At 39.9% G+C, this 26,680-nt stretch overlaps 2 protein-coding genes across 2 annotated transcripts in view; both read left to right on the top strand.

Annotated features, from left to right (window-relative positions):
• Nucleotides 1-26,680, top strand: part of LOC121459515 (DNA polymerase nu-like) — a 149,765-nt gene that overhangs the window by 47,075 nt on the left and 76,010 nt on the right. The window contains exons 11-15 of the mRNA XM_041669393.1: nt 12,421-12,504; nt 12,934-13,029; nt 23,698-23,754; nt 24,566-24,619; nt 25,943-26,008. Coding sequence (XP_041525327.1) covers nt 12,421-12,504; nt 12,934-13,029; nt 23,698-23,754; nt 24,566-24,619; nt 25,943-26,008 — 357 coding nt within the window. The remainder of the gene's footprint in view (nt 1-12,420; nt 12,505-12,933; nt 13,030-23,697; nt 23,755-24,565; nt 24,620-25,942; nt 26,009-26,680) is intronic.
• On the top strand, nt 8,334-8,901 carry LOC121459518 (dynein light chain roadblock-type 1-like). The gene has a single exon (XM_041669397.1). The coding sequence runs from the start codon at nt 8,334-8,336 to the stop codon at nt 8,622-8,624; it is 291 nt and encodes a 96-aa protein (XP_041525331.1). The 3' UTR covers nt 8,625-8,901.

Below are 26,680 nucleotides of genomic sequence, written 5' to 3'. Positions count from 1 at the left end.
TATAAGGTTTGCATTGGTCATGGTGTCTCTTCACAGCAATAGAACAGTGTCTAAGAAGTTGGTGCCAAGGACTGGGGTATTATGTGACAGGCCTGGCCATGCTGTTTGTTTGGAAGAATATGGAAGATTTTGGACTAGAAAAGTGGTTGAGTGCTTTCAGCAGGGTTTAATGGGCCACTCTAATAGGAGCGTGGGATACAGCAGTGGGGAGAGCCGTGCAAATTGTAACAGCTGAGCTCCAGGTTTCAGAGGGGAAGAATATTAGCAAGTGGCCTAGAGATTGATAAGAAAAAGAGCAGTTCCGCTAGCACAAGAAATCCAATTAGGTCGAATCAAACCACATCAAAATGCCTATAGTTTTATTAAGTAAGACACTCTCAGGTGACCAAGCACATGGCGGGGAGACAGGGCAGCAGGGAGCCCATGCAAACTGGGAACCACGTGTTCCTCCTCTGGGAGCCCACTTAAATACCCTGTGGGAGTGGTTTGGCATGCTGGGATTTGGAGTCCAGAGCAAAGCAACTCCCAACTAGCAACTCCCAGACTAGGGGCTATGCTCCCAACTTAACAGAGATCATTCTTGGGATATTTTGGTAAAGAATCTTTTTTTTTAAATATTTATTTATTTATTATGTATACAGTATACAATATTCTGTCTGTATGTCTGCAGACCAGAAGAGGTCAGCAGACCTCATTACAGATGGTTGTGAGCCACCATGTGGTTGCCGGGAATTGAACTCATGACCTTTGGAAGAGCAGGCAATGCTCTTAACCACTGAGCCATCTCTCCAGCCCCAAGAATCTTATTCTTAAAAAATATCCCTTGGGCGGGCTGGCGGAGCCCGCCATGAGAAAAAGCGGCGCAGGAGGCCCACTCTGCGCTGGCGGTGGCAGCAGTAACAGACATATAAACACAGGAAATAGCCATATAAGAATTTATTAACAAGGAGAGAAAGAAAGAAAGGGAAAGAGAGAGAGGAAGAGAGAGAGAGAGAGGAGAAAGAAGAAAGAGAAGAAGGGAGAGAGAGGAGGAGAGAGGCAGAGCCCCGTGTGTACACTGGGAGAGAACACAGGGAGAGAGAGTTGGCGGGCGAGGTCAGGGGTTAAAAGGAGTGGGCGTGGCCAGGGCAGGGACCGAAAGAATAACAAAGAATGTGGCTTCTTTTTGCTCTTGTCCTAAAAAATCTGCATAAGGCTAAATTGAAGAGTTTTGGATTATTGGCATTGGCAGTAGAGATTTCAAGACAGCCTAATATTGACACTATATCATGTGGTTATTATCTATATTACATTCCCTGGCTCCCATAGGCTTGTAGCCTATGTGTAACAGACCTGGATATCCTGGAACTCACTCTGTAGACCAGGCTGGCCTTGAACTGGCAGAGATCTGCCTGACTCTGCCTCCCCAGTGCTGGGATTAAAGGCATGTGTCACCACCACCTGGCTAGTAATCACTCTTATACAGATTTATAATGAAAAGGAGCAAGATGGGCAAAGAGAAATATAAACTGTACAGTGTGAGGAGAAAAAGAACATCAAAAAACGTGATGTTGGAGCCAATTCTTGTGCTCAAGGAGTTAAGGAGCTTAAAGAAAAACCTGAAATTAAATGAAATAAAGGGAGGAGTGACCTCAGGGCAAAACCCCATACAGCTCAGTTTCCAATTTATAAAAAGGAATTAAAGAACAGCTTAAGCTGTGAAGGAAACCATCAACACCAGGAAGTGTCAGGGACCAGCCCAGACATAAATCATTTCTTGTACTAGAGTGGAGGTGTGGGAATAAACGAAGACACAATTCACACGGCAGTATTGGGAGGGGAGTTTCAGAGATCACTCACAGCCTGAAATCTGAAGTCCTGAAATCACCTGCGTTTATTTTCCAAACAGCTTTTATATCAAGGTAAATTGATGGGGGGCAGGTAACACAAACTTCATTAGCATTGTCTCCTAGGTGGGGAGGGTGACTTAGATCACGTCCTTGCCTATGCCTATTTTATCATGTAGATTGAAAGACACCACTTCCCCAGGTGACCTCATCATTTACAATAGAAGGAGCAGAACAACAGCATATCCTGGCACCAGTTGTTAGGATGGTGTCAGGTTGTTTTGCTATCAAAGAGCTAGGCAACTACCTCTTGTGTGGAAAGTGTAAATTGTGCCTTGTAAGTGGCTCAGATTCTCTGACCGCCAGACAATGTGGAATACGGGCCTGCATAATTTGACCCCCACAAGAAAGCTGATGCAAATGCAATTGAGCAAGGGGGCAAGTTCCAGTCCCAGCAAGCAGCAGAACTTGGCAGCTTCAGCCACAGCCATGCATTTCTGGCTTTAGAGTCAAGGATACAAGAAGAGGTTGTGGAATCTCCCTGTATAGCTAAGAAAAGCCACTGAGGCCAGATGTGTTTTAGGGGAGTACCTTCATTGAGGCCATTTATTGAACCTGTGAAGGTGAAGCCTGAATTGTGTTAGAGACCATAAGATGCTGGAAATTCCAGAGTCATGGGATACTGTTGTAGGAGACTGTTTGTTCCTGGCTGCTCAGCCCTGAAATAACCACATAGAAACTATATTATTTGCAAGATGGTTTGGTCAATAGCTTAAGCAGATTTCTGGTTAACTCATCTTAAATTAACCCATTTTTGTTAATCTGTGTATAGATATGTGGCTGTGGCTTTCCAGGCAAAGTTCCGATGCATCTGCTCCCTACAGCGGCTACATGGCATCTGCTGACTCCACCTTCTTTCTCTTCCGGAATTCAGTTTAGTTTTCCCTGCCTAGCTCTACTCTACCCCATCACAGGCCAAGATAGATTTCTTTACTAACCAATGGTATCAACCGCATACAGAGGGGAATCCCACATCACTTCCCTTTTCTGTTTAAATAAAAAGGAAGGTTTTAACTTTAACATAGTAAAATTACATATAACAAAACAGGTATCAAACAAGAATTACAGTTACAACATTTATATCTATTTTATCTTTTATCATAACTAAGGAAAACTATAACTATCTATTCTTCGACTCCATCAAAGACTCCAGAAGGATATATTACCTAAGTAAACAGAAAATGCATTGTAAGCAACTTCCAAAACTCTAGAATTGACAGAGACATCTCATTGCCTGGACAGTCACCCAAAATTCTTCTGTATCATTGGCATATCCCTCTTCAGTCTACAGGCCCATAGATTCCAGCAGACATTTCCATGAAGCAGGAAATTTTAAAGACAGTTCCGCCTATATTGGCAGTTTGTCAGTCACTTTCTTCCATGTACTGCAGAATGTCTGGCAGACTCTTTCATGAAGCAGGAACCCAGAAGAACTGTCTCACCTTCTTTAGGCAACTTCAGCGGTCATTTTTCTGTGGGTCCTGCATGTCCAGTTCATATAGCAAAACATCATCAAGCAGTTCAGGCAAGAGCAGTTTCTTGGCCCACATGGTTAACCAACTCCATAAATAGCCTCTTCAATGCCCATTATCCTGGGCACCAATCTGTTGTAAGAGGCTGCTAGTTCATTTCCCAGCCACGTGGCAGCTCAGACCTGAAATAATCACACAGAAACTATATTATTTAAAACACTGGTTGGCCAATGACTCTAGCATATTTCTAGTAAGCTCTTACATATCAAATTAACCTATTTCTATTATATTTTATCATGAGGTTTGTGACCTACCGGCAAGGTTCCAGCTGACAGCTTGCGTCTTTCTCCTCTGGTGGCTCCATGGCATCTCACTGGCTCTGCCTTCTTTTTCCCAGCATTTAGTGTAGCTTTCCCCACCTAGCTCTATTTTGCTAAGTCACTGGCAGAAACAGTTTCTTTATTCATTAACCAATAAAAGCAACACATAGATAGAAGGACTTCCTACACCAGAATACCAGCTAAACTGAGTTGTGGACTGGGTGTAGAACCTGCCTAAGAGACAGAAGTATGTCATAATCAACAAAACTAAGAGAAGTTGGATATCTGAAGAGCTCTTTGACATCAGACATGGAAATGCAGAATTTGTAGTTTGTGCTACTGGCTTTCAGTCCTCTGGTCTAGTGTTTCCTTACTGTGCTCATTTTCCTCTCTTTTGGAATGCTAATGTATATTCTGTGCCATTGTATATTGGAAGTATGTGATCTACTTTTCTATTTTTATTTTATAGAGGGTTACATTTAAGAAATTTCCATGAATCTCAGAGACTTTGAATTTTGGACTTTTAAACAGTGTTGAGATTATAAAGGACTATGGGGAATTTTGAAGGTGTACTGGAAGGATTTTTGAATTATGATATGGCTACAAACCTTTGGGAACCATGAAGGGGAATATGGTGGTTTGAATAAAAATTGCCCCAATAGGTTCATATAATTAAATGCTTAGTCATCAGGTAGTGGAACTATTTTAATGGATTAGAAGTATTACAAGTTATGGCCTTGTTGAGGGAAGTGTGTCACTGGGCTTTGAGATTTTAAAAGCCCATGCCCAGCCCAGTGTCTCTCAACTTGGCTTGTGGATCAAGACTAGAACTCTCAGCTAGGCAATAGTTGTTCAGCCTTTAATCCTAGCACTTGGGAGGCAGAGGCAGGCAAATCTCTGAGTTCAAGGCCAGCCCAGTCTACATAGTGGTTCCAGGACAGCCAGGGATACACAGAGAAAACCTGTCTTGAAAAATAAAATTAAATGCTTTCTTTTGTAAGATTTGCTTGATCATGCTTTTCACAGCAATAGAAGAGTGACTAAGACATAGACTCATGTAGGGAGGGCAAGCATCGCACCTAATGTGTGTGTGTGTGTGTCTTGGGGGGAGTTCAGAGTGCCATTGTTGTAGGATATTTTGATTACACTCTGACACTCCCAAGACTAACAATAAAGTTTACCTTGAATCAGGGGGCAGAGCCAGAAACTAGCTGACTAGAATCAGACATAGAGAAGCTAGCATTTTGAATAGAGAAGATGCACAGAAACAAAAGGGTGGGGGCTAGAGTTTAAGCTTACTTTTGGTTCTGAGATGAGGGGAGACATGTCTTTTGTGATATCTATAGACAAAAATGAAGGTCAGCTGGCCATTTCTCAGTTTCTCTGATCTAGCGGGTTTTAACCCCACCATCTGACTTCCAAGTCTTTGTTGGTAAATAGAATGAGAGAGACTTATCTTAAACCTTCATAAACTAGGCCTTGGAACCAGAAGCTCTGCAAGGCTGTGGCCTGTTGTAGGGGGTTTCTGTCCTGCCCAGTTCCCGCAATTGTTAAGTCCCAAAGAAATCACACAGAGGTCTACATTAACTCTAAACTGATTGGCCTATCAGCTCAGGCTTCTTATTAACTCTTATAACTTATATAGCCCATTATTCTTATCTGTGTTAGCCACATGGCTCAGTACTTTTTTCAGCGAGGCAGTCACATCTTGCTTTTTCTGTGGTTGGGCAAGGACTGCAGAGGAATGGGCTTCCTTCTTCCCAGAATTCTCCTGTTCTTATTGACCCACCTCTGCTTCCTGTCTGGTTGTCCCACCTATACTTCCTGCCAGTGTTTATTTTAAATATAATTGACAGAGTACAGACCATGGTCCCACGCCACTTCCCCTCTTTAAAACAAAAACAAACAAACAAACAAAAAAACCCAAGAACATCCATAGTCCATTTTTTGGGAATGTGGGCATAGTATTCCAGGCTACTTCCTTCTGGTTGGGGGCACTGATAATCTTATGGGGACCTAAAGAAAATTTAGAATTATGATCAAGTCCTGACTGGAGTATCCTGTGAGGCTTGATCATCCCAGGCAGCATCTTGAATCTGTTTTGGATGTAGAACTCTGACATCTGGGCCATCTGTTCCTACTGGAGATTTCTCAGGTGGTCTTCCTTGATCAAACCTGATTTTTCTTAACTCAGAATGAATCCACAGCCTCTCATTTCCTGTGGAAACAAAAACAAAACCTCTTTTCCAAAGTAATATATCTTTTGACTTAAATTTTGAAGTCAAGGTATTTTCAAAATAACTTTCTTTGATTAATTCAGCAGTGTTTATAAGCAAATATCTTTTAGCAGCTGTTGCTTCTTCCTCGGCATTTAAACAATTCAAAGAGAACATAATAACATACAGTATCCAGATTCTCTATGTATTTTCCATCTTTATGTGGCTTTATTTTAACCTCCATTTCCTTTGTTTTTACTTTAATTTTTGGCTTTTTGAGACAGGGTTTTCTGTGTATCTTTGTCCTGAAACTCACTCTGTAGACCAGGCTGTCCTTAAACTCACAGAGATCTACCCATTTTTGCCTCCCAAGTGCTGGGATTAAAGGTGTGTACCACCACACCTTGAATTCACAGAGGTCTGCCTGCCTCTGTCTTCCAAGTGTTGGGATTAAAGGAATGTACCACCAAACCCAACTACTCTCTTTATTTTTTGTTTTAAGGACTTCAACCTGTTTCTTTACTCTTCCAAGCTTGCAAGTATTTTTAACACACTGTAAACCATTTAGAAGTTTTCTTCATCTTTGAATCTCTCTTTACTGTATATATCTCTCCCTCTTTTTCTGACCATGTGAGTCTTTAATTTGCTAAGCAGTATGGAGAGGATTAAAGCCATGGCTTTGACGGCTGGATCTAGTCCATTCCTTAGCTTTCTGAGATTCCAGCCTCATGGCTGAGGTACTGGCCAGAGCCATGTTTATTGCCACAACTCTATTGCATTTCAAGGTCCCTGCCACCAACAGAAAGCATGTGGTCAGCTTTTCATCAACACCATTTAAGTGTTTTGTGGCAGGACCTCTTTAAAGAGTTACAAGGTTTTGCAGCTAAAGCTGAGTCAGGAAGCCTCTCTTAAATTAAAGCACTTGCCTCTAGCAAGCTGAGCCCACCTGAGAAAATGCTGCTAGCAATAAAACATGCTTAACTCTATTCTTTTCTGTCTAGAATTACTTCCCAAGCTCTGTCAGGCTTTATGTGGATGCAGTCGCCCCACGTTGGGCACCATTTGTTGCCAGGAGTTTCTGTTCTGCCTGGTTCCCGCAATTGTTAAGTCCCAAAGAAATCACACAGAGGTCTACATTAACTCTAAACTGATTAGCCTGTCAGCTCATGTTTCTTATTAACTCTTATAACTTATATTAAGCCCATTATTCTTGTCTATGTTAGCCACATGGCTCAGTACCTTTTTCAGTGAGGCAGTCACATCTTATTTCTTCTGTGGCTGGGCAAGGACTGCTGAGGAGTCAGCTTCCTCCTTTCCAGAATTCTCCTGTTCTCATTGACCTGCCTCTACTTCCTGTCTGGTTGTCCCACCTATACTTCCTGCCTGGCTACTGGCCAATCAGCATTTATTTAAAATATAATTGACAGAATGCAGACCATGGTCCCATACAAGTGGCCCGAGTGACTAATAGGGCATTGATTGAGTGGTCATGGGACTGCAGATGATAATTAAAATATCAGTAGATATATATAGTACAGCTGCTAAGCCAACAGAAAAACTGCATTTGGTGCTCCAATGCATGACATGACTACACAAATGGAGAAGTCATGCCAGCTGGCACTACCGCAGTCACTGTTTGGGCCTCTCCAAGAGCCATTCCCAGGACTCTGAAAAGTAGGCTTGTGCTTGGAAAATGTGGGTCTTGAGCCCCAATGGTGCTGTTGCTGTGGGAAAACTTAGAAGTCAGCAGATTTGGTGAGACACTTGGGAAGTTCTTAAAGAGAGAGTTAAATAATATTAAAAGAAAAATCTTTTCCATGTTAAGAATCAGGAATATCACAGTGCAGGGAGTTATGATTCTGTATAGTGTTACTATGGGTGGCTTACAAATGGAAAAAAATAAATGAGAGAATGAACCACTTAGCTAAGATTGGCATAATGGTGATTGTAATTATTATCAGTTTGGTAATTCATATTTTTTTTGGATTTTTTTTGAGACAGGGTTTCTCTGTAGTTTTTGGTGCCTGTCCTGGAACTAGCTCTTGTAGACCAGGCTGGCCTCAAACTCACAGAGATCTGCCTGCCTCTGCCTCCCAAGTGCTGGGATTAAAGGCATGCGCCACCACTGCCCAGCTGGTAATTCATACTTTATCCTTAAAAAGTGGTTTGATAATTGTACCAAATATGAAAATTTTACTGATAAAATACAAGTCTTAGAAAGACTACTATTGATAAGATACAAGCTTTAGAAAGCTTACTAATAAAAAAATTAAAAATTTGACAGATAAGATACAAGTCTTAGAAGGACTTACTGTTGATATACAAACTTTAGAAAGACTTACTACTGATAAAATAAAAACCTTAGAAAGACCTACTCATGAGAGAAGGGCAGGGACCTCGCTGAGCCTGGGCAACTTGGAGCTGCTGGATCGGTGCGAGATGGCGGAGGTGGAGGAAACACTCAAGAGACTTCAGAGCCAGAAAGGAGTGCAGGGAATCATCGTGGTGAACACTGAAGGCATTCCCATCAAGAGCACCATGGACAACCCTACTACTACACAATATGCCAACCTCATGCACAACTTCATCTTGAAGGCACAGAGCACTGTGCATGAAATTGACCCCCAGAATGACCTAACCTTCCTTCGAATTTGCTCCAAGAAAAATGAAATTATGGTTGCACCAGATAAAGACTATTTCCTGATTGTGATCCAGAATCCAACCGAATAAACCACCATCTCGGCTTCCTATGTCATTCCTTAATTTAATGTCCCCCAGAATAAGTGTTAATCATGTCAGTGGGCATATGGTGGTTGCCTGAGAGCCCATGTAGACCATGCCATTGATCAAAGGTAGCTCTGCCCACCCCAACAAGGAATGTCTCTGGCATCCAGTCAGTTCCTGGGAATGCTTGGATCTCATTTCCAGGCTTCGGGAGTAAGAGCTTATGATAAGCCCACACCCAGCTTCCTTCTGACCTTCAGTTCACTTTGTCACCTTTGGAAAGCCTGCTTTTTTCTTTTACTAAAAATAACTTCAAAACAAAACAAAAAAAAAACAAAAAAAAAGACCTACTCATGAAAGTAAGAAAAATACTCAGACACAGACAGAGCAGAATGTACTGCACCATTGGATTATGAAACTGAAGAGGAGTGGTCTAAGGTTATTAGAAAACCAACCTTAATTTGTCCAGTTGCCACACAAGAGCAACCACCAGACAATAGGCACCCCCAATGCAATGCCGAAGTTAACTGGGATTCTGTTTCAATGTTAGACTTGAAGAGATTTAAGGAAGCAGTCATTTCATATGCTATGCATTCACTCTCTGTGAAGCAGATGTTAAATTCATGGGCAACTCAGAACAGAATTAGTCCTCAAAACTGGAAAGATTTAGCTACAGCAATATTGGTCCTCAATTACAGTAGAAAACATGGTGGAGAGAGGAAGCTAAGATCACAGAACAACAAAGTAGGGCTAGAGGTACTGAAATTTCCCAAAACCAGCTTCTTGATGACGGTATGTTGATTTCCAAAGACAGTTTACATTTGATGATAATACCTTGGCTCTATGCCATATTCAGGAGTTAGACAAATATTAATTGAATATTTGGATTTTGAAAATCCTAATTCACAATGCAAAAGGGTTATTAGGCCCTTAAAGGCAAGATCAGTACCCATAGATAAATGAACCCAAAATACAGTTGATATTGGATCTCACACTTATGATGATACTTAGGAGAAATGATTTCTAAAAATTTCAAGAAAAATCAAAATGTCAGATGTTTTAATTGTGGTAAACAAGGTCATTTGAAAAGGTATTATAGGTAAAATGTTCCTAGAAACAATTTTTTTCTAGAGATAATTCAAACAGGAAGTGTAACAAAGGCCAGCATTGGACTAATGAATGCAGATCAACAAGGGACAGGTAAGATAACCCTTTGCTATTGGGAAATGCCCTGAGGGGCATCCAGAAAGCCCCTTCATCAAATTTGGTTCAGTCATTCCCTATCAGCATTGGAGAAACTCATCCACAGAGCAATTAAAAAACTTAATACCTGTTGTTAAAAACCACACTGCTCTGGATGTGAACAAAGACAGAACATCTTCAATAGAGACAACAAAAAGCTCAGGAGAGACCATAAAACAAGTATTTTGGCAAACTGCCATAAAAGAACTAAAAATAAATGGCATTGAAAATGAGGGTTTCATAGACACAGGTGCAGATATAACAATAATTTCACCAAAATCTTATCATCGAGTTGGCCTCTTCAGGAAGTAAATGATCAACTTCTAGGGATTGGATCTTTATCTCAGTTAAATCAAAGTGAAAGATGGGTCGAGTGTATAGGACGGGAAAATTAAAATCATATGTGGCTAATATATCAATGAATTTATGAGGACGTGATTTGTTGCAGTAATGGAAAACACAGATTAACATTCCTCCAATCTCAGAAACAAATCATAAAGAATGCTTCTGAGAGAAATATTAAAAGGTATTATGGAGAACAGCCACAGACTGTTCAGGTTGTACATGAGCAGGGTACAACAGCTGCTGATCTTTCAAAAACACCAACAGCCCTACCTTTAAAATGGTTAACTGACAAACCTGTGTGGATGGAGCAATGGCCTCTGACATCAAAAAAATTACAGGCACTAAAACAGCTGGTACAGGATCAGTTAAATGTTTGACATATTGAAAAATTGACCAATCCTTGAAATTTTCTTATATTTGTAATTAAAAAGAAATCTGGAAAATGGAGAATGTTATCAGATTTAAGTGGTGATTCAATTCAGTCAATGGGATCTTTAAAGCCTGGAGTTCCCTTGCCTTTTTTATTACCTAAGAGAGGGTCTATTATATTGATTGATTTTAAAAACTGCTTTATTTTCACAGTATCTTTACAAGAACAGGATAGAAAAAAATTTGTCTTTACAGTACCTACTTATAATAATTCTAGCCTGTTAAAATGTACCATTGTAAAATTCTTCCACAAAGAATGCTAAACAGCTCCACCTTATTTCAATATTTTGTATAACAGCCATTAGAACTAATTTGTAAACAGTTTCCTCAATCTATAATTTATTATTATATTGATGATATATTACTGGCTGATTCAGATGCAAATACTTTAGAAAAAATGTTTGATGAAGTAAAGAAAATTTTGTCTTGTTGGGGATTACCAATTACTCCTGAAAAAATACAAAGAAGAGAGTCTATTAATTATTTAGGATAAGATAGATTTACAGAAAATTCAACCACAGAAAGTCCAAGTCAGGAGAGATTGATTATAAACTCTAAATGATTTTCAAAAATTGCTAGCTTCTCTATGGCTAATTCTGGCCAGCTAATCACTGTTTCTGCCCCTGATTCAAGGTAAATTTTATTGGCAGTCTGAAGAGTCACAGAGTGATCAAAATTGGCCATAATAGGCAATCAAGGGCCAGACTAAGTAAGACTACTTTTCTTGAACAGATGTCTGCTCCCTACAGTTCATCCAAGGAATTGGTAAATTTCCTCGAGAATGAAAAATATGGAAAGATACATACAGATGCATAAAAATATTTTTCATTTCATTTAAATTACCCACAAGATACCTCTGGAATTCATCACAGTTCAAATCATGGAATTTCCACAGCTTTATGTGCTTTTCTGGCAGAAACTGTGTTCTGCTTCCAAAAGTAATCACTACCCTACCTTGGAAGACATTTCATTCTTGTTATTTTTCATGTGTTCTCTATTTCAGAGTCTAAACAAGATAGTTTAGCTTATTACTGAACTGTGGGTAATTCGATAGTTTGTATACAGACTCTCAATCTTCTGTATCTTAGCCTTGATGTGATGACTCAGTTTGTATACTCTGCCATGGGTGGCATCTCTCCCAGTCAAGAGGCGTCTGGTTGTTTGAAGGTGACAACTGTCATAACCATGCATAAGTTTGATGCTTTCCTGGTTACTGATGAAGTGAATTGCTTTTCTCTAGTTTTTGGCTATTAGTTTCTCTTTGAAACAATCTATCTAAGTCTCTAAAATGTTTTTTTTTTTGTGTGTGTGTGTGTGTGTAGAGGTAAGAGGACAATTTTGGGGAGTCAGTTCTCCTTCCATCATGTGAGTCCCAGGGATGAAGCTCAGGTTATCAGACTTGTGCTTTTACCTATTACCAGCCCTTTGTCTAAGTTTTTTGTTTCTTCTTAGTGACTTAAAGAACATCTTGATCTATTGTGGGTATAAGCCTGTAACCCATACCTCCCCCTTTCTGTCTCTTTCTTATGGAACTGGATCCCTTTTCTAGTTCTAATATTGCTGAAAAACACATTCTTTCCCTCCCTGATTTTGCTTATTTTAGTTTCAGCTATGTTTAGGGAAAGCCTGAAAATTCCACCACAAGTCAATATGTATGCTTTATTGTTTTGATAAGTTGTAAAGGACTTTTTGTTCAATTAAGGGCTTTAGTTGAGAGTTGCTTGATGAGCACATTAAATTATTTTAAGTTATAAAATCTATGAATGATAATGTTTCAATTCTTCAGGATCGCCTCAAGGAACTGGAGCAAGAAGCCCATTTTGTTGCAGGAGAACAGTTTCTTATAATGAGTAATAATCAGCTTCGTGAGGTAAGACTCAATTTTATTTGTTTGTTTTGAGACAGGGTCTCATTCTGTAGCCCACACTTACTCAGTAATCTAGACTGTAATCATGACTCCAACCCATGTCAGTCCTCTTGCCCCGTCTTCCAAAGTACTGAGATTAATGCCAAGGACAACCATACCTGGCTGGTAATGTTAAGTTTTGTCCTTTCAAAACATTGTCTTACTCACGAATTAAAAGATGGTTTATTCTGAGTTTATAATATTGTCTAAAAGTGATGTTATTTATGTTCTCACAAGTATGAACATTTTGTGATACATTAAGTAAAAGTCCTTCTAAAGGAGCTAAGCCTCTTTTCAGTGTATGTCTTCAGGCCAGTGGCTCTAAATGTAATGGTTATGTTCATTTTCTCAAATCTGAATCTTTCTCACACATGTGTATTGCTTTTGTTGAAGATCCTCTTTGGCAAGTTGAAGCTGCACCTGTTGAGTCAGAGGCAGCATCTTCCCAGAACTGGGCTACAGAAACAGCTGTCCACATCAGAGGCCATGGTAAGAGTCCAGCTTATCTTTCTAACATGCTCATGTATCTACACAAGGTACAAGCTTTCTTCTGTGCTGGCAGCAGACCCTTTAGATACGGTGATCCCATCCAAGGTTATGTTCCTGGCTGTGCACTAAGAGATGGGCAGGTAGCTGCCCTCCAGGAACGTATGATTGGCTATATTTCTGGAAAAGGATAATTTGATGCAATTTTGCTCTTTTTAAGAGTGTGTGTTGTGTATTTATGCATGTTAGAGTGTATGTGTGTGTGAGAGAGTGTGTATGTGTGTTTGTGTGTGTACATATTTGTGTGTCTGTACAGATGACTGTAGGTGCCTATAGAAGACTGGAGAGAAAGTTGGATCTAATGGAACTGAAGTTTCAGGCAATTGTGAACCACTCAATGTGGGTGCTAGAAACTAAACTTAAGTCCCTTGTGAGAGCAGCAGTCACTCTTACCCACAGAGGCATCCATCACTTTAGTTTCTGAATCTGACTCTACATAGCTTCTGGGGGCTCTAACTCAGGTTGTTAGGCTTGTGTAACAAGCACTTTCAGCCATTCAGGTAACTCCTTGGCCCAGTTTTGCTTTTTGTTTTATTGTTGTTTTTAGTTCAAGAACAATTTTGCTAGTGTTTAGAAGAAAACAGAGCAGAAATCTCAGAAGCTGGCAGAAGAAGGGGGCCAAAGAAGAGGAAGAGAGAAAACCATGGCTTTTTTAAAAAATTTATTTATATATTAAGGATTTCTACCTCCTCCCCACCACCGCCTCCCATTTCCATCTCCCTCCCCCGATCAAGTCCCTCTCCCTCAGCAGCTCAAAGAGCAATCAGAGTTCCCTGACCTGTGGGAAGTCCAAGGACCGCCCACCTCCATCCAGGTTTAGTAAGGTGAGCATCCAAACTGCCTAGGCTCCCCCAAAGCCAGTACGTGCAGTAGGATCAAAAACCCATTGCAACCATGGCTTTTGAGTTAGGCATGGAGGTCAGCAAGCAGCCAAATGGCAGACAAGCAGTCACATGGCAAAGGGATAATTTGACTTTTTCTGTTTGTTGGTCTCCTTTTCCTTTTTATTCTTTTTTTTTTTGTCTTAATAATCTAAGTAAGACTAGGCCCTATACTGATGAAGTATTGTGATAATAGACACTCTTGTTCTGATTTTAATATAATGTAGCTATAGGTTTTTTACATATGGCCTTTATTATATTGAGGTATGCTTCTTCTGTTTCTAGTTTCTTGAGAGCTTTTATCATGAAGAAATCTTGAGCCTTGTCAAAGATACTTTCTGTATCCATTGACATAACCATGTGGTTTTTATTTGTTATATTGTATGATCTTTGTATCCCAAGAATGAAGCCAACTTGGTCATGGAACATGATATTTCAATGTGTTGTTAAACTTGGTTTGCAATTATTTTATATTTTTTGTGACTATATTCATCAGGGGATCTGATTGTAGTTTTTTGCTATGTTCTTAATCTGGTTTCAGTATCAAGGAAATACTAGCTTCACAAAATGAATTTTGTAGTATTTGTTCCTTTTCTAATTACTAGAACAGATTGAGACACATTAGCTCTTCTTTAAAAGTTTGGCAAAATTCTACAGTGAACTCAATGTATTTTGGGCTTTTCATTTTTTTTCTTTGTGTGTGCAGTATGTATTACATGGTGCATACATGCCAATGTGCAAGTGTGCGTACCACGTGTGCACATGCATGGGCACATGCAAAGTGTCTTCCTCTATAATTCTGAAACTTAGTACTTTAGACAGGGTTTCCTCACTGAACCAGAAAGTTCACCATTTCTGCTTGGTTGGCTGGCCAGAGAGTTCCCAGGATCCACCTGTCTCTGCCCCCAATGCTGGGATTCCAGGCACACACAGCCGTGCCTGGCTTTTTATGTGGGTGCTGGGAATTTGAGTTCAGTTCCTCATGCTTGTACAGGAAGCACTCTTACCCATTAAGTCATCTCCCTAGTCACACTTCCTTCTTGGGTAGGAGATTCTATATTACTCTTTCAATCTTATTGCTTGTTATGGAGCTGTTTGTTTATATCCTTTTAGGTTTGTTTGAGTAGGTTGCATGTATGTAGGAATTTATCCTCTATTTTAAGAGTTTCCAGTGTTTGGGGATGTAAGTTTTCAAATTATTCCCTAATGCTCTTCTGGAGCTTATAGATATCACCCCTTTTCATATTTAATTTTATTCATTTGGGTCTTCTTTGCATTTCTTTTGATTAGTTTGGTATTTGTTGATATTATTTATTTTTTAAATTATCTTGATGATATTTCACATTGTTCTTTTAGTTCCCTTTTAATTTATTATTTTTTTCATCTATTGCTTTTGGACTTGACTTGTCCTTATCTAATGTATCTTGAAGTACATTATTAAATGATTTAGTTGAGATTTCTCTGAGCTTTTAATATGAGCACTAAGATTTTAATAAAGGAAAATGTGGTACATTTACACAATGGAATATTACTCAGTTTTTTAAAAAAAATGATGACCTAATAAAATTTGCAGGCAAATGGATGGAACTAGAAAAAAATCATCCTTGACCTTCTTCCCGCCTCACTCTCAGCAATCTCTGTGTTGTGAATCTGCCTCCTTCTTCCCATCCTTACTTTATCACCTTGTCCTCTGTCGCTTAGGTCACTCAAGACCTCCTCCCCAGAGTCCCACTGCTACTTGTACATGTTAAAGCCATAGAAACATCATGGTGCTGCCCTGAAAACACTTGCCATGTCATCCCATCACCTTCAGCATCACACAAAGCCCTAGACCATGTCTCCAGTCCATAGGTCTGGGTCTAGCCTTTGGCTGTGGCACTCCTATCCGAACACCAACTGCCCTTGGTTTTCACTACAGACTTTTTTGATAGGCCCTAGACTGACAGCAGATTTTTGCCTGGTAGTTTATAATTGTCAGTTTAAATATCATTTTATGAATATCCTCATGGCTGGGTGTAGTGGCTCATGCCTTTAATCCCAGTACTTTAGAGGCAGAGGCAGGCTGATCTCTGTGAGTTCAACACCAGCCTGGTCTACAAAGCAAGTTCCAGGACAGCTAAGGCTACACAGAGAAACCCTGTCTTGGACCCCCCCCACACACACACACAAAAGAATACTCAGACTGTAGTAAGGCCCGTAGGCACTTTCTGTGTCTGTGTTATTAATTTTACTTTCTACATACAACTTGCCATAATTTAAATTTAAATTAAATTAAATCTAAATTTATCTTGGCTGTTTACTTTCTTATTCCATAGAATGTAGTCAAAGTCCTCAATTTGTTTTCAGAATGAAAATAGCCTAATATTAGTGTCCAATGAGGCTGTTTCAAATCCCTGTTCATCAGGCATTAAGGTAGCAGGTATTCCTGAGAATTGAGTCCTGTCTTGTCAAGGATACTCTAATGCGCGAAACAATCCCACACCAGTTAGAATTTAAAGGAGTATTTATTTTGGGGGGTAAAACTCACAAAAACCAACCATCAGGAAAGGAGCCTAGTCACTGGAGCAGGAGCCAGAACCAAGCACCGGAACCAAGAAAGCGAGCTGAGGCTTGCCGCTCTTTTTTAAAGATAAATAGACCACGCCCCAGGGGGCTGGTATTTCAGCAGCTATTGGCTGAAGGAGCAGAAGGCGCTCCCACAGCACAGTGGGCTTGTACGTCAGCGGCTATTGGCTGAAGGAGCGGAAGGTCCTCCCGCAGCAATATGCCATTTTAGGTCTTACCTCTATAAAAGAGAGATAGGCAGTGTACTCTAAAGCTCTAGCAGTTTGCCCACTGAAAAAGTCACTTCCTATGTGTTTGCTCTACTTAGATGTTTTTACCCGGTTGGAAATTGTGGTAGTTTGAAAGAAAATGGCACTGGGTGGTGGTGACACATGCCTTTAATCCCAGCACTTGGGAGGCAGAGGCAGGCGAATCTCTGTGAGTTCAAGACTAGCCTGTTCTACAAAAGTGAGTCCAGGACAGCCAGGGCTGTTAGAGAAACCCTGTCTCAAAAACAAAAGGAGAGAGAGAGAGAGAGAAAAGAAGAAGAAGAAGAAGAAGAAGAAGAAGAAAGAAAGAAAGAAAGAAAGAAAATGGGCCCTGAAGGGAGTGGCATTATTAGAAGGTGTGACTTTGTTGATATGGAATGGAATGTTTGTAGGTATGTTCTTATTGAAGGAGGTGGGCTTTGGGAGTTCATATATGCTCAAGTCACATATAGTGACATAGTCCAATTTCTGTTGCCTTCTGATCAAGATGCAACTAGCACCATGATTGTGTGCATGCCAGCATGCTCCTTGTCATAATGATAATGGACTGAATCTTTGAACTGTAAACAAACGAGCCCAATTAAAAGTTTTCCTTTATAAGCATTGCTTGGTAGTGGTGATGCTAGCCTTTAATCCCAGCACTCAGGAGGCAGAGGCATGTGGATCTCTGTGAGTTCAAACCCAGCCTGGTCTACAGACTAAGTTCCAAGACAGCCGGAGCTGTTACACAGAGAAACCTTGTCTTGAAAAAAAAAAAATTAAATAGTTGTCGAGGTCATGGTATCTCTTCCCAGCAATAGAAACCCTAACTAATGTTGGTACTGGGTTCTAGGGTATTTCTGTGATAGATTGGGTCATGTTTTTGTTTGAAGAAGTATGGAGTTCGGGTTAGGAAAGTAGTGGAAGCTTTTAAGCACTGCTTAATTAGCAATACAGTAGGAGTGCGGAAGACGGAGGTGCTGAGTGTTAGGTCAACTGGGGCTGAACTGACTCGAGATTTCAGAGAAGAATTTAAGTATGTTGCCTAGAGATTATTCTTGTGATATTTTGGTGAAGAAAGTGGGTGCCTTTGCCCTTGTCCAAAGTGTCTGTCTCAGGCTAAAGTGAAGAGTTTTGAGTTAATTCCATTGGCAGTAGAAATCTCAAAACAGCCTAGTATGGTCTCTATCTTGTGTGAAGATTTATAATGAAAAGGAGCAAGATGAGCAGGGTAAATTACAATTTTTTTAATTTATTACATTTCTTTTTTAAAAAAAAAATACCAATCCAAATTCCTACTCCCTCTCCTCCTCCCACTCCCTCCACACACCCTCCCATCCCATCCTCATCTAATCCTAAGAGAGGGTAAAGCACATTGCTTTGGGAAAGGTCCAAAGTCCCCCTACTATATCTAGACTGAGCTAGGTATACGTCCAAAGAGAATAGGATCCCAAAAGGCCAGTACATGCAGTAGAAATAAATCCTGGTGCCACTACCGGTGGCCCCTCAGTCTGCCCAAGCCATGCAACTGTCATCCACATTCAGAGGGACTAGTTTGGTCCTATGCTTGTTCCTTCCCAGTCCAGCTGGAGTTGGTAAGTTTCTATTAGCTCAGGCAAACTGTTTCAGTGGATGAACCCTCCATGGTCTTGACCTCTTTGCTCATATTCTCACTCCTTCCACTCTTCAACTGGACCTTGGGAACTCAGTCCAGTGTTCGGATGTGGGTCTCTGCCTGTTTCCATCTGTTGTTGGACAAAGGTTCTATGGTGATATATAAGATATTTATCAGTCTGACTACAGGCAAGTCAAGATCAGGTCCCCTCTCCTCTATTGCTTAGGATCTTAGGCAAGGTCATCCTTGTAGATTCCTGAGAATTTCTCTAGAGCCAGGTTTTCGCTAACCCTATAATGGTTCCCTCAATCAAAATATCTCTTTTCTTGCTTTCATCACTGTCCATCCTCCATCTCGACTATCCCATTCCCTCAAGTTCTCCACAACCCTCTTTTTTTCCCTCCTCTTTCCTTTCTACCCTTCCTTCTCCCTGCGCCCCCATGCTCCCAATTTTGTCAGGCGATCTTATCTGTTTCTAATTTTCAGGTGGGTCTATATATGTTTTTCTTTGGGTTCACCTTATTACTTAGCTTCTCCAGGATCATGAACTATAGGCTCAATGTCCTTTGTTTATAGCTAGTATCCACTTATGAGTGAATACATGCGATATTCATCTTTTTTGGGTCTGGTACTCAGGATAGTGTTTTCTAATTCCATCCATTTGCATTCAAAATTCAAGAAGTCATTGGGTTTTTTTGTTATGTCTTTTGATTTTTTTTTTTACCAGTGAGTAGTACTCTAATGTGTAAATGTGCCACATTTCCTTTATCCATTCCTCAGCTGAGGGGCATCTAGGTTGTTTCCAGGTTCTGGCTATTACAAATAATGCTGCTATGAACATAGTTGAACAAATGCTTTTGTAGTATGATTGAGCATTTTTGAGTATATGCCCAAGAGTGGTATTGCTGGAATTGCTGGATCCTGAGGTAGGTTGAGTCCCAATTTTCTGAGAAACTGCCATACTGATTTCCAAAGTAGTTGTACAAAAAAAAAAAACCAAAAAACAAAAACAAACAAACAAAAAAACCTAGGGTCGGATGGTTTTAGTGCAGAATTCTACCAGAACTTCCAAGAAGAGCTAATGCCTATACTCCTTAATGTATTTCACAATATAGAAACAGAAGAGTCATTGCCAAATTCCTTTTATGAAGCTACAGTTACCCTGATACCAAAACCACACAAAGACCCAACCAAGAAAGAGAATTACAGACCTATCTCACTCATGAACATCGATGCAAAAATTCTCAATAAAATACTGGCAAACCGAATCCAAGAACACATAAGAAAAATTATCCATTATGATCAAGTAGGCTTCATCCCAGAGATGCAGGGCTGGTTCAACATACGCAAATCTATCAATGTAATCCACCATATAAATAAACTGAAAGAAAAAAAACCATATGATCATTTCATTAGATGCTGAAAAAGCATTTGACAAAATTCAACACCCCTTTATGATAAAGGTCTTGGAGAGAATAGGGATACAAGGGTCCTACCTAAATATAATAAAAGCTATTTACAGCAAGCTGACAGCTAACAGTTGAAACAGCTAAACGGAGAAAAACTCAAAGCCATCCCACTAAAATCAGGAACAAGACAAGCTGTCCACTCTCTCCATATCTCTTTAACATAGTTCTTGAAGTTTTAGCAATGGCAATAAGACAACAAAAGGAGATCAAGGGGATTCAAATTGGAAAGAAAGAAGTAAAATTTTTGTTATTTGCAGATGATATAATAGTGTATATAAGTGACCCCAAACTCTATCATAGAACTCCTATAGCTGATAAATACCTTCAGTGATGTGGCAGGATACAAGATCAATTCAAAAAATGCAGTAGCCCTCCTAGACGCAAATGATAAAGAAGCTGAGAGGGAAATCAGAAAAACCATCACCTTTCACAATAGCCACAAATAACATAAAATATCTTGGGGTAACACTAACCAAAGAAGTGAAAGACCTATTTGACAAAAAACTTTAAGTTTTTGAAGAAAGAAATTGAAGAAGATACAAGAAAATAGAAAGACCTCTCATGCTCTTGGATAGGAAGAATCAACATAGTAAAAATGGCAATCCTATCAAAAGCAATCTGTAGATTCAATGCAATCCCCATCAAAATCCCAGCACAAGTCTTCACAGACCTTAAAAGAACAATAATAAACTTCATATGGAAAAACAAAAAACCAAGGATAGCCAAAACAATCATGTACAATAAAATAACTTCTGGAGGCATCACCATCTCTGACATCAAGCTCTATTACAGAACTACAGTAATGAAAATAGCTTGGTATTGGCATAAAAACAGAGATGTTGACCAATGGAATCAAATTGAAGACCCAGATATAAATCCACACACCTATGAAAACCTGATTTTTGATGATGAAGCTAAAATTATACAATGGAAAAAAGAAAGCATCTTCAACAAATGGTGCTGGCATAACTGAATGTCAACATGTAGAAGAATGAAAATAGATCCATATCTATCACCATGCACAAAATTCAAGTCCAAACGGATTAAAGACCTCAATATGAATCCGACCACACTGAACCTGATAGAATAGAAAGTGGGAAGTAGCCTTCAATGCATGGGCACAGGAGACCACTTCCTAAATATAACCCCAGTAGCACAGACACTGAGAACAACAATAAATAAATGGGACCCCTGAAACTGAGAAGCTCCTGAAAAGCAAAGGACACAGTCAATAAGACAAAAAGGCAGCCTCCTGAATGAGAAAAGATCTTCACCAACACCACATCAGGCAGAGGATTGATCTCCAAAATATATAAAGAACTCAAGAAATTAGACATTAAAATTCTAAATAACCCAATTTAAAAAATGGGGTTCTGAACTAAACAGAGAATTCTCAACAGAAGAATCTCAAATGGCCAAAAGATACGTAAGGAAATGTTCAACATCCTTAGCTGTCAGGGAAATGCAAATCGAAACAACTCTGAGATTCCATCTTACACCTGTCAGAATGCCTAAGATCAAAACCACTAATGATAGCTTATGCGGAGACGATGTGGAGTAAGGGGAACACTCATCCATTGCTGGTGTAAATGCAAACTGGTACAAAATAAAATTTTTGAAGAGAAAAAGAGCACCAGGAAGTGTAATGGAGCTAAGTTTTGTTTTCAAGGAGATAAATGGATTAAGAAAATAAGTAAAGGAAGTGGTGACTTCAGGGCAAGATCCCTCCCAGCTAAATTTCCAATCTGTGAAAAGCAATTAAAGAAAAGCTTAGAGTCAAATGTGGTGGTGCTTGCCATTAATCCAAACACTCAGAAGACAGAGGCAGGTGGGTCTCTGAGTTTAAGGCCAGCCATTTCTACAGAGCAAGTTCAAGGACAGCCAAGTTTAGGCAGTGAAGAAAACTATGGAAAATAGAAAGCTGATGGTGAAGATGTAACTGAAGATTTTTGGGTTTGAGGCCACCCTGGTCTACAGTGTAGCAAGTTCCAGGACAGCCAAACTTAAGAAGTAAAGGTAAGGGCTGGAGAGATGGCTCAGCGGTTAAGAGCATTGCCTGCGCTTCCAAAGGTCTTGAGTTCAATTCCCAGCAACCACGTGGTGGCTCGCAACCATCTGTAATGAGGTCTGGTGCCCTCTTCTGGTCTGCAGGCATACACACAGACAGAATATTGTATACATAATAAATACTTTAAAAAAAAAAAGAAGTAAAGGTAAAAATCAAAAGCATAAAGCTTGTAAAGATGTAATTGAATGAGGGGGCCACCTTCCAGCCCCAGAAGCAGCAGAATTTGGCAACTTTGGCCATGTGGTTCTTCTGGCTTTGGAGTTAAGGATAGAAGAAACAGGTTATGGAATTTTTCTCTGCACCTAAGGAAAATAGTTGAGGCCAGGCATTGACAGGCATGTCCCTGAATAGGGCCTAAAGAGGCAGTTTCATGAAGCTGTGAAGTTCAAGCCTTGATTTTCTTGAAGACCCCAAGATGTTAGAGAGTCATAGGATACTTGTTGAAGAAAGCTTCTAACAGAGAGTGGAACCAGCCCAAGAGCAAGAAATGCGTTGCAGTCAACACCACACTGAAAAGGGTTGGAGTTCTAAAGAATGCTTTGACATCAGACATGAGATGGGCAAAAAGTCTGCAGTTTGCCCAGCTAGTTTTTGGTCTTGCTTTCGTTCAGTCTCACTGTGCTCACTTTCCTATATTTGGAATGGTAATGTATATATATCCATTATATATTGGAAGTATGTGATCTGCTTTTTTATTTTGATTTTACAGGGGATTACAGTTAAAGAGATTGTATGAATCTCAGAAGAGACTTTGAACTTTAGACTTTTAAATAAGTTCAAGACTGTAATAGACTATGAGGACTTTTGAAGTTGGACTGAATGTGTTTTTGCATTATGATATGGCTACAGGCATTTGGGGCCAGGAAGTAGAATGTGGTGGTTTGAAATAAAATGGCCCTAAAGGGAGTTGCACTATTGGGAGGTGTGGCTTGGTTGGTATTGTATGGTATGTTTGTAGGTATTTTCTATCTACTAAGACAGAAAGCTTGTGATAGTACCATATAACTGCTGTTGTGGCAAGAAATAAATATCTCAGTTTCCTAGTAGGTCCTGCTCCTTTTCAGACCCTGAGCTCTGTCTACCACTATAGGCTACTTTTTCCTCTTTTTATTTTTTTGGTTTTTTTCACGCTATTTTGTTTTATTTTTAATGGTATTTATTATTATTATTACAAATTTTCACCTCCTCCCCTCTCATTTCCCTCCCTCTTCCCCCATTTCCCCTCCCCCTCCCTCTCCAGTCCAAAGAGCAGTCAGGGTTCCCTGCCCTGTGGGAAGTCCAAGGTCCTTCCCCCTCCATCCAGGTCTAGGAAGGTGAGCATCCAAACAGACTAGGTTCCCACATAGCCAGTACTTCTTATCAGCTTATTAGGATCGGTACTGTGAGTTCAATGCTATAGTTTTAGGATTCAAAGCTTGTGTCACCTCCATGAAGTTTCATCCAGATTTCTGAGTCAAATTTTGGATGCTACTATAGTATGGACTTTATGTATGGGGGCCTCTGTCTTACTCATTTTTGTAGGATTTAGATTTTGCTAATTTAAGTTCTGAAGAAGACTCTTATTTCTCAGGTCATGTGAAATAATTTATCTCCTGGATAGATAGCAGAATTACTTTGTAAAGGGTTGGGATTAAGACACTTGATAATCTGAGTTTGCTATGAGTCTTCATTTTGGAAATATATTAAATTACATCATTTATTACTAGAACACTCTCCAGTTGAAAGTAAACATTTGAATTGTTGAAATGAAGACATTATATTGGTAATAAATATTTTCATTTTTTAGTTAAATTCTCTACAAGACCTTCACCCATTACCCAAGATAATTTTGGAATATAGACAAGTAAGTTGACTCTGTGTGTGTTGTGTGTAAATTGTTTGTGAAGGAACACTATCCAACCCTGTCTCTGTTCACAACCATATTTGCTGACGCTTGTTAACAGAGTTCTAAAGAGATAAAATTTTCTCAACCAAATTTCATGTCAGTCTTGCTTCTTCATATCCTGATGTCATCTTACTCATGTCTGAGTCTGCTTTGTCCAGCATTGGGAGCCCAAGGAGTCATATGTGGAAGGAGACTGATGGCCTGTTCCCCTGTCCCTTCAAGTGAGAATAAGACTTTTACTAATTCTCACAAAGTCCTATCATTCCCCCTGGTTTCCAGGCTTCAAGACAGTGATGTTTACCGGGGGGTTACTGGCATGCCCCTTTTCCTCTTTTAGTTACTGTTTTCTCTGTTCACATACCTGCCCTTTATTTCATGATTTCTGTTACCCATCAATCACATTTACAAACCAAACAACAATGTAATTATTTACTGAGTCCCTGTCCTGCAGAAATACACTGGTTCCAAACCAGCCATCATCCTGGAGTCATGTAAGGGTTGGGAAAGAACTAGAAAGGGCCCACTGATGAGGACACTGAGATGAGCATTTGAGCTTTGCAACTTCTCTGTAGCTTAGACATATTGCAGAATAACAGACTGGCATCTTTCTTTGTGGACCTGTGTTATTCCATCCTGGCACTACTTAAGGTTGTCCAAGGTGGATTCTGCACTACATGTTCAGCCCTATGTAAACTGCTGCTCTGCAGTTGGTGTCTTTGAGTTCTTAAACAAGTTTAAGAAGGTAACTATTCTTGTCTTTATGCTGTAGGTTCACAAGATCAAGTCAACTTTTGTAGACGGATTACTAGCTTATATGAAAAAGGTAACAAAGCTTTACAAAAGAAAATTGGGATTAGAAGTAAGGTTTATTTTGAGTTCAGATACATATGCCATTTTTACAATCCCAATAAAGGAGGAAAAGTTCATTATTCTTGGAACTACGGACTGTGGTCATATTATTCAATCTTTGTACAATGCAGGTTATTATTATGCCTTTAGATTCTCCATACATGAGGCAGTTCAGCAGCTAGCCTGCTCTCACATCTACTGTCATGTCTTTTTATGGAGTCATTTGAGGCTCTCAGAATCCTCTAGAGGAACATACATATGAACACACATACACACACACACACACACACACACACATACACACACATATATACATATATAAAGAAGATGTGTCATACTGGATTATAGACTGTGGTCCAGCTAGTCCAACAATGGTTGTCTATCAACAGAAAGTCCAATAATCAATAGTTGTTATAGTCCACAAGGCTGGGTGTCTCAGATGATCTTCAGTATATTCTGGAATCCCAGAGAAGTCGGCTCTAATGCCAGTGAAGGAGTGAATTTGTATTGAGAGCAAACAGGCAAAAACAGAGCTAGCTTTATTTTTTTTTTATGTTCTTTATATAGGCTGCCAGCAGGTGTGGCCCAGGTTAAAGGTGGATTTTCCAAAAGATCTGGATTAGGGCCTGGCGGTGGTGGCGCACGCCTTTAATCCCAGCACTCGGGAGGCAGAGGCAGGCGGATCTCTGTGAGTTCGAGGCCAGCCTGGTCTAGAAGAGCTAGTTCCAGGACAGGAACCAAAAAGCTATGGAGAAACCCTGTCTCGAAAATTAAAAAAAAAAAAAAAGATCTGGATTAAAGGTGGATCTTCACACCACAAAAGATACAGATTAAAAGGGGGTCTTTTCACTTCAAATTATTTAATTAAGAAAAAAATCCTTCAAAGGTATACCTAATCACTTGAGTTTTAGTTAATTAAAGGTATAGTCAAGTTGGCAACCAATAATATCCATCACAGGTAGACATTACTGTTTTAATTTGCACACGAGAAAAGCACATTCAGACGTGTCTGTAACTTACAAGGCTGCACAAGCAACAGTTTGTGGTACAATTGCACTTTGAGTTTTTGCTGTCCCTACAACCCCTTAACCCACACATAGACTTAAGACTTAACAGAAATGGATCTACTTGTCCCATTGCTACTTGTATTTGAGTTAGAGGGAAGCATCTGTCTCTGATACCAAGACTGTTTTATAACATTCAGGAGGAGCACGTGGGTATTGTAGATGAAGGGTCTGTGTGCTCTTCCTCATGCCATATTGCCTGGGTTTAAACTGATTCTTCTTAAACGACCAAGGGCTCCATCTCTTCTACGTGGAATCAGACGGGAACTGTGACGGGGAGACTTTCAGCCAAGCACCCTGTAAGTTACTTGCTCTTTTCTATGGGCCAATGTGTGTTTGGTTCTGCACTGTTCCTAAAACAGAATTTCATGCTGCTAATTGTGTTTTACTCTGTGTGTTTATTTCTCTGGTATTGAGGCATCAACTCGGTGCTCTGAGAACAAGAATGGCTGAGTTTTCCACCCAGAAACTTAGGCAGTTTGGTGATGTGCCTCTCTCCATCACCCTTTCCAGATTTTTCCTGGAAGGTGGCTTCCAAAAGTGTGTTATCCATTTTGTAATTTCTAAAGACTATTTTTATTAGAAAGTTATAAATTCCCTTCATTTATGGTGCAGTTGTAGTGACACTTTTGAGTCCTTTTAAAAGATAAAGTCTTGCTTTGTATGTAGCCTAGGTGCCACCTCCTGATTGCTAAAGTCACAGGTGTGCACCATTCATGGATAGCTTTCTAGATGGCTTTATAGTTTTGGTGTGCTTGTAGAACAAGCATAAGCACCTGAGTTCAATCACTAACACCCAAACACCCATATAAAAATGTTGGGTGTAATAGTGTATGGTTGTAATTCCAGTGTTGGAGAAGTGGAGACAGAAAGGTCCCTGGGCCTTGATGGGCAGAAAAGGCACCAGCTGACCTAACTCAGATGAGTGTACAAAGAGGAGAAAGCAGGTAGCTTGGTGTGGGTGTTCTCTT

The sequence above is a fragment of the Microtus oregoni genome, unplaced genomic scaffold (genome assembly GCF_018167655.1).
Source record: "Microtus oregoni isolate MIOR12 unplaced genomic scaffold, Mior012 000019F_ref0000042, whole genome shotgun sequence".
In the NCBI taxonomy this organism is placed as follows: Eukaryota; Metazoa; Chordata; class Mammalia; order Rodentia; family Cricetidae; genus Microtus; species Microtus oregoni.
This window is presented reverse-complemented; position numbering and strand designations above follow the sequence as displayed.